Raw genomic sequence first — 8,386 nt, 5'->3', positions numbered from 1 at the left:
CTCCCACAGCTTCATGTGCCACAGAGCAGCAGCACCCAAATACCCCCAGGGCTGGGAAGCAGACAACGTGCAGGAGGGGGACCCTGGTTCACTGTACCTCCTTGTCCAAACTGGATTCTCACTGTCTCCCCAGCACCCACCCTCGCTGCCCAATGCTCTGCTGGAGCGTCTGGATCAGAGGGATCCAGTGGGAGCAGGAGCCTGGCTCTGGGCAGGGTGCAGCACAGAGGCCTTTCAGGGCAGGGCATGCTTCCTCTCCCAGCAGTGGGTAAAAGCAGGTGCTTACCTGGGAGGAGAGACCTGGAGCTGCACGGTGAGCAGGGCCAGCAGGTATAGAGAGGCCTCGCAGGTTGTCCCCTGGGCCACCTCTACCATGGGGACCTGCCAAAGGAGCAGGAGTCACAAGGGGACAGCAAGGCTGGCTGGGGAGGAGGGGCTATTTCTGGAAGAGACCTGCACCCCCCCCATTCTCCCCACACATTCCCCAGCTTGGTCTGAGCAGCGCTCAGAGGAATGTGTCCTGCTTGCCCACACTCCTACCCCACCACTGGGGCTCTCGTCAGTCCTACCTTGCCCTTCGAGAGCTGCATGAGAGAATCCCACAATTGCTGGCTCTTTCCTAGGTGTTGGCACAGGCTTAGGCTGGCATGGCAGCCAGCATAGAGGATCTGTTAGGCAGAGAGGAGAGGTGAATACCAGGCTGTGGGACAGACACACAGTGACCAAGCCCATCCCAGCCCCACCCCACGGCTACCGCGGGCTCATTTATCCAACAAATGACAACAAGGAGATGGGAGTCATTGAGGGTTGAGCCCTCAGCTCCCCCTTCCCCACAGTCCTAACCCCAGACCAAAGGTCCAGGTACCTCTGGGCACAGCCAGATCAACGGAGAGGGCCATTACCTTCAGCACATTCAAGGAGCAACTTGAGTGCTCCAGTCTCCCCAGCAGTCTCCCAAGCTGATGGCTCTCTCTCTCCATAAGCTTTGCAGCTACCTCCTGAGCAACCTGCAGAAATCAGCCTGCTTTGCACCCTAGGCACCCGAAGCACTGCACAGACTTAAGGACTTTAATGCTAGCAACAAATTAATAAAAGAAGGCATCTGCTTCCTACATGTTGCCTGTGTTCACAAAGGGATGCCCATCTACAATGACCCAGCATAGCTTTGATGCACAGTCCCAGAGCTGAGGAGAGCAAGGTGAGATTCCTCCTCTGCTTCCCTCCTTCCTGATTCAGAGTTAAAAAACCTGTAGTTTTGTTTTTCCTCTTCTTTACTGTCCATTCAGTTTCAGAATTCCTACAGTTCATATCATTGTCAGGTAAGAATTCTTCATGCTTTCCCTGCATTGTCTAGTTCTTTACATAGCCCATCCCATGGTTCAGATGCTATGTGTGAGTCTCTTAATCGATCTAGGAGTCCTTAGACTCCTAAAGCTCAGCTGTGGGCTGGCGAGGAACAGCTTGCAAATGCCAGCTCTGCAGCCACCAAAGCCCTCCAGTCTGCTGCTGAAAAAGAGATCCTCCTGGGCAGGGCTGCTGCCCCTGTGGGGAACACACCTCCTTGCCCCGCAAAGAGAGCTGGCCTGACCTGCAGCTTGGCTTCCTGACAGCCGCTCCTCTCCAGCGGGATGCTGCAGGCAGCAGCCAGTGCAGCCATGAAGAAGTCTGCCACACATGGGCTCTGGTCACGGGCTGACTTGGTCTTCATCGCTGGACCTGCCCAGGGACAGAGCTCAGAAGACATGTGCTAAGAGTGATGGATGCTGAGGGGCAGCAGGATGGGGTTGGAGTGCAAGAGAGGAGAAGTCAGGACTGTGACACAAGAATGAGATCTGGGATTGAGGGAGACGAGAACCCTGGTTAGCAGGGGTCTGGGCATATAGCTTCAGCCATGTCCTCTGGCCAACAGCACTGCAAGAGCAGTCAGTGCTCTGAGGGAACCCAAGGGCAGGAGGGAGAGGGGAAGCCACAGGAGGAGGTGGCGAGCTGCTACCACTGGTACCTCGCAGAGCAGGCTGCTCTGAGGTGGATCCCTGAAGGAGTCTGTGCAGCAGGGGCTGATGCTCCTCTCGCAGGCTGGCATAGAAGGGGGCAGCAACAGAGGGGTATGTCGCATCCAGGCTCTCACAGAGCAGGGTGAAGCACTGGGGGAAACACAGGGGTTGCCATTGATCCATACTGAGAGTGGGACGGGAGAGAAGGACAAATGGGGAGGATGCTGGGGGCTTGGACAGCAGAGGTGGGAGAAGGACTCATGTGCTGGAGCTTCACAGACCTCCAGGTATCCTCTCCAGCCAGGTTACTGTGCGGGAGCCACATGTGGCTGCATGCTGGCTGAAGGAGCAGTACACGTGGAGGCACAGCCAGGCAAGGTACGCCCTCAGAGACCTCCTTTTCTTCATGTGATCCCCCCCAAAACCCCAGTGCGTGCAACAGCCTGCCCGGAGCAGCATGCATCAGACCCCACAGGTGAGAGCAGGGTCCTCAGCCTGTGCTCCCCATGGCACGCCCCCTCAGCCCCACTGGTTCTGTCCAAGAGGGTGACAGGGGCACCCTTACCAGGAGGCTTTGCTGGCAGAGTCTCATCTCGCTGTCAGCTGGCTGAGCCAGCAGCTCTGGCAGCAGCGCCAGGAAGCAGCCAGCACTCTCTCCGAAGGCCTGCAGGCTGGGGGAGGCAGCAGAGGCAGAGGAGAGCAGAGGAACACAGCCCTTGGCTGTGAGGACAGGATGTGGCCAGGCCCATTTGGACCTGGCTAATGGAGCAGGCAGCATGCACTAGCCCTGTGAGCCGCTGTCGGCTGGCAGCACAACCGGGCTCTGGTCAGCTGGGCCCCCTCAATTAGCCCCCTCACAGAAGATGCTCCTCTGTGAGCACAGCAATACAGGGTGAAGCACTTCATCCATGATGTTTCTCATGGAGACAGCTCCAGCCACGGAGTCTGAACACCACCCTCTTACCCACTGCCCAGTCCCCAAACTCTGCTGAGAGGCCCCTCTCTGCCAAGGCCAGCAGAGACCTGAGAGCACAGAGGGTTGTCCCTACCTGTCCTTTTGCCCACTCTCCTCCAGGCTCCATTCACTGCTGAAATAAACTGTGGTCACCATGAGGAGGTCCGTCAGCACCGTGATACACCAGGGCTGCTGCAGGATCCAGAAAGAAACAGCAAGTGGGGATTGTTTGCTGGCCACCCGAACACCACCGTGGTGGGATCTTTCCTTGCCAGGAGTTCCCCCTTCTCAAGGGTGCCTACAAGAGGCACTGATCCTGTGAGCCAGCCCCAGCAGGACAACAGGGCCTCCTCAGTACCAGCACTCTGTAGAGCTGGAAGGAGCCCAAATTTCTCTGGGGTCCTACACCCACCTGCTTGGTGCTACCACTCTCCAGGATCTGCTTGGCTAGATGCAGCAGCGACAGAGGCACACTCAGCTCTTGGCAGAAGTGGCCCAACAGCCCAGAGTCACATCGGCTCGCCAGGAGGTTGCCCATGACACGGAGCACGGGATGGAGACGGGAGGCTCCCTCCAGCATCCCTTCCAGCATCTGGACACATAAACCAGAAAAGCTGACAGCCGGCAGTGGTTTTGGCCTCTCCATCAACCATGCGTCAGCCCTTTGGACCATTCAGGCAGGGGACAGCAGGGGAGCAGACAGTAAGCTAAGTGCATGAGACAGCTCTGGCTCCTGCAGAGGCAGAGGATCTTCTTGCTGGCTGGCCTGAGGGCTCTCCCAGTGCTCCCAATGCAGTCCTGAGGAAGAAGGCACCATCTGTCCCCAGCTGTAGTTGCCTGGGCCAGCCATCACTCACCTGCTGAGCAGAGTCTGCCAGGCGGGCCTGGACACGGCGCTGGAAGGCTGGGTCCCTCAGGAGGCTCAGCGGGATGCTCAGATGCATGGCTGAGGGCTCAGTGGCCTCCATCAAGTGCTGCCACTCCTCATCGCTCTCCATCTCCTGGCCACGGAGGAGAGGACTACTGCCACAGATCCTACCTGCCCCAGGGTCTCTGTACCAGCCCCTGGAGACTGGGCCCTGCCATCCTCAACAAAAGACACGGTCCTACCTCACTCTCCAGGTCCACGGTCTCAATGCTGCGCCTGCCCCGGGGCTCTGCCTGGCCAGCACCAGGCTGTGGCGGGCCACCTGCTCCAGGACACTGCTGCTCACAATCCCGACTGACGCTGTGCTCCCTGGCAAGGAAACTGTGCAGTCAGTGAAGGACCCTGCCTTCCCCCTTCCTCCTGTGCCAGCCTCGGCTCTCCCTCACCGTGGCTCAGGAGGAGGCTCCTCCAGGTCCCGCTCTGCCACGCTGCTCCTTCCCTGCAGGACACTGGGGTTCTTCTCGTTGGAAGCAGCCAGTGGCCCCCTCTCTCCAAGGGCTGCCTTCCCCAGCACTGCTCTGGGTCTATGCCCTGGGCATCCTTGGCCGGAGTCCTTCGCTGATCTATTGCCTGCCTTCAGTTGCTCCTGGGTAGTGGCACAGACGTTTGGGAAGGGCACGGTTACTTAGACAGCCAGACAAGTCCCCTAGAGTCCACCACCCTGAGGACCCCATGTCTTGCCTTGTACGTGGCTAATGCCCCAGCCTGACCCACACACCTTCTGTTTCACCCCTCAGGTCCCATTTCATTGCCCCTCCTTTGCCCTGACTGTGGGACACAACCAGGGGAATCCCACACTTTCCTCCACCTTTTTCTGTGCCTCCTCAGCCATCTTCTGCCAGGCCTTTCTCAGGATCCTGGACTGGCTGCTCCTGGGGGCCATGGAATGGGCTTGCTGATCCTTCAGGGCCTGCAGCTCTGGAGAGAGCTTGGTGGGGAATGGGTTTGAGATCCCATGCTCTTCAGTGTCATCAATCACTGGGGAAGCAAGGGCAGAGCTTCATTAGCAGCTCTCCCCTGGGACACAGGGAGAGTGATCGGCTCTGGGATCCCAGGGGAATCCCAGGGGACCCAAACCAAGCCCAGGTGCAGGAGCTAGGGATCAGTGCTTGTAGAAGGCCGAGGAAGGAGGCAAAGACCAGAGCAGTAAAAACTGAAGGGCAGGGTGGTCCTCCCAGCCTCCAGGCAGCAGGAGGAGGAAAGGGACCCGACCAGGGCTGGAGAAAGAGCTGGTACTCACCAGTAACCCGTCCAGCAATGAAGGGGTGAGAGAGCAGCTCTGGCCATGACAGGCGCTCGCGGGGGTCCTTCGTGAGTAGTCCCTGCAGGAAGCTCTACAGGGCAACACAGCACCAAGGTCACCAACACACACTCAGCACCCGCCAGTGAGAACAGTCTACCCACCAGTCTGCCCCAGTGAGGGGGAGGCGTATGTTCTCTGCCTGGCTCAGGGAAAGGAGTAGCTCTAGTCCTTACAGCAGATGAGACACTTCCCTTCCCAGCCCAGTAAGCTGTTCCTCTGCTGTCGGCCCTGGTTTCCCAGCTTATGGACAGCAGCGACTAGGGTCCCCCTCCCAGGAGGCCCAGCTCCCATTCCTTCCTTTTCTATCTTCTGAAACCCCTGTTAGGGGAAATTAAACCTAAGAGTGACCCACCAGGACAGAAGGCAAGGCCAAAGCTGCTACCACATTGACACCACAGAAAGGGCCCTTCACCCTTACCTTGAAGACTGGGCTTATGGCTGCAGGCCATTTGACAGAGTCCTTGACAATAAGCCTGGCAAGCTGGAAGATGCTGCTGGTGTAGAAGGGAGGAGTGCCCACGAACAGCTCATACAGGATGCAGCCCAGAGACCACAGGTCTGCCGTGTGGTCATACGGCCGCTCCTCCACCAGCTCAGGGGCCATGTACAGTGGGGTGCCCTTGATGGAGGTCAGCACCATGGTGTGGATGCTCATGGCACGGGCAAACCTGCTCAGAGCGAAGCACAGATGGCCAGGTCAGGCTGGAACACCCACTGCAGCTCCCAGGGAGAAGAATCCCATGAGTTTCCCAACACCTCTTCCTTCTGGAGTCCAAAATCCCCTACCCCTGCTCCACCGCTAATCCAGGTCCCCTTCCACACTCCCCTCACCCCCTCTACAGCACCCAGGACACCCTTTGGCTGCCCCAAGGGTGCCCCAGCACCCACCCGAAGTCACAGAGCTTGACGACGCCATCTTTGCCGAGCAGGATGTTTTGGGGTTTCAGGTCGCGGTGCAGGATGCGGTGGGAGTGCAGGTAATAGAGAGCGGAGACCAGTTGGGCGGCTATGGTCTGAACCTGCCAGAGACACGGGAGCCTCACCCCGTGTCCCACGGTGCCACCACTGGCACAACCATGGCGTCCCTTGTGCCCTGGCTCCCCAGTGCCCCCACTACCGCTCTTGCCCTGTTTGGAGCAGGGACCCACGCCAGCCGTGGGCCAGCAGTTCCTTGGAGCGGGCCAGTGGCCGAGACAGCAGCCTGGTGCCATGGTCCTCGGAGAGGGAAGAGGGAAACTGAGGTCCCTAATGAACCCCACCGTCCCCCAGAGCAACTTGGCTCCCTCTCCATCCCCTTCAGGAGCTCTGCCAGGTAAAGTGCCAGAGGCACCCTCACCCTCCTGGTCTCCCCAGAGACTTGCTGCCAATGGGCAGACAAATTCTGTTCACCCCACCCTGCAGCAAACACTGCGTGGCCACCGCCACCACAGTCACCTGGTCCTCGGGCAAACTCCCATCGTCCTCCAGGATCCGGAAGAGCTCTCCCTCTGCATAGTCAGTCACCACCACCACCTGAAGGGAAGAGCAGCGTGGCAAGATCGGGCACTCACCCAGCCACTTCCCCACCATGTCCAGGGCACTGGGACAGTGCAGGGTAGGAAATCCGAGGGAGGTGCTGGGGTACCATCATGCACAGCCCACCAGCTTGGGCTGGGATCTGGAGTGGGACAGAGCCCCTGTGGCTGTGCTGCAGGAAGGGCCTGGCACGTAGCAGAGGCCTCGTGCCTGTCCTTAGCTCGGACAGCCAGCAGAAACCGGGGAAGAGAGAAGGACGAGCCTGGAATGGTACTTCCAAGCCCAGTGGGTAGGATTGCTCCCTTGAGCTTGTTTTGGACCTGCTGCCCAGTTACATCACACCCCCACGTCCCATAGCACAGTCTTCCATCTTTTCTCATCGTAGTCTCTCCATGAGTTTAGATCAGTCAAAAGTCAGTCTCTGAAGAGACTGATGAGGTGACTGAAGAGTCAGCTGTGACTATCCTGTGATCCCAAACCACTCCTCTTGCATCACACAACCCCCACCCAGCTCCTTCACCTCTGCACCCCACACAGCCCAAATGGGTGCTGGCTCCCCACACAGCATATCCTGAAGGCCTCTGAAAAACACTAACCAGGCCCCGGGAGGGCGTCACCACCATTTCCTGAGAAAGAAGTCCCAATGACAGCAGGGACCAGCCCTTGTTCCCCTGCCCCAGACAAGAAAAAGCATCTGCCCCAAGTAGTTCCGTGCACCTCCTTGTCAGTCTCAAAGCTGTCAAGCATCTGGATGATGTTGGGGTGATGGAGGCCTCTCATGATCTCAATTTCCCGCTGCAGGTTCTTCAGCTCCTTTTCAGACCGCCCCAGCTTGGGGATGAACTTCAAGGCCACCACCTTTCAAAGCAGGCAAAGCTGGGATCAGACCAGGCTCCCACCCACACTGGCAGAGGCCACATTTAGCCGAAACCAGGCTCCACGTTTTCCATCTGAGCACAGTGAACAAGACATTTGTCCACTGGATCCCTTGGAGCTGGGGCACTTGCACATCCGTACAGGTGCTCGCAGTGCTTTGAACACTGATGTTTAAAGCAATGAAATTTAATCAGTGAGCGCAGAGAAAACTAGGACTGCCAGAAACAAGGGACAACGCCTAGAGATGCTGGTGGACAGCAAGCCTGACGTGAGCCAGCAGCGTGTGCTGGCTGTGAGGAGCACCAGCAGCACCCTGGGCTGTATCAACAGGGACGAGTTGGAGGGAATTGATTATTGGCCTTTATCTGGAACGTGTTAAACCATGCTGGCAATATGGTGGACAGTTTTAGCCCACAAAGACATCGGCAGGCTGGAGTGGGCATAGCTGAGGCCACTGGGATGGCGAGGGGGCTGAAGCATGTGGGACAATGACACATGGACTACAACTTGAAACAGAGGAGCTTCAACTTGACATAAGGAGAACCCATTCACCCCAAGTACAGTAAAGCACTGGCTGTGGGGTGTTTGTCCATGAGGTTTCACAGGATCCGCCTTAGTGCTGGCCCTGCTTTGAGGTCAGCCTGGAGAGCACGGGTGAGTCCCCGGCGCCGCAGAACGGAGGCCAGGGTCCCCGCCCCGTGCCTCGCCCCTCACCTGAGCGCTGTGCCTCCGACGCCCCTTGTACACGCGCCCGAAGGAGCCCTCGCCGATCACCTGCAGGACATGGTACTTCTCCATCGCGGAGGCCGCTGAGG

The 8,386-nt window shown here is 58.4% G+C and overlaps 1 protein-coding gene across 1 annotated transcript; it reads right to left on the bottom strand.

The window, feature by feature from the left end:
- Nucleotides 1-286: 286 nt before the first annotated feature.
- On the bottom strand, nucleotides 287-8,369 carry STK36 (serine/threonine kinase 36; the record flags this gene model as incomplete). The annotated part of the gene is made up of 18 exons (XM_008936412.1): nucleotides 8,286-8,369; nucleotides 7,413-7,553; nucleotides 6,615-6,692; nucleotides 6,069-6,199; nucleotides 5,599-5,848; nucleotides 5,118-5,211; nucleotides 4,686-4,855; nucleotides 4,264-4,463; nucleotides 4,060-4,186; nucleotides 3,807-3,950; nucleotides 3,362-3,541; nucleotides 3,044-3,141; nucleotides 2,560-2,665; nucleotides 2,003-2,144; nucleotides 1,589-1,716; nucleotides 903-1,007; nucleotides 570-668; nucleotides 287-381 (listed from the first exon to the last, which is right to left on the bottom strand). Coding segments are annotated over exons 1-18 (2,372 nt in total), but the record flags the coding sequence as incomplete, so codon positions are not given.
- Nucleotides 8,370-8,386: the final 17 nt, after the last annotated feature.

Source organism: Merops nubicus, unplaced genomic scaffold (assembly GCF_000691845.1).
Source record: "Merops nubicus isolate BGI_N331 unplaced genomic scaffold, ASM69184v1 scaffold52872, whole genome shotgun sequence".
In the NCBI taxonomy this organism is placed as follows: Eukaryota; Metazoa; Chordata; class Aves; order Coraciiformes; family Meropidae; genus Merops; species Merops nubicus.
Note: the sequence above shows the minus strand (reverse complement) of the source record. Positions and strands in the feature narration are given on the sequence as shown.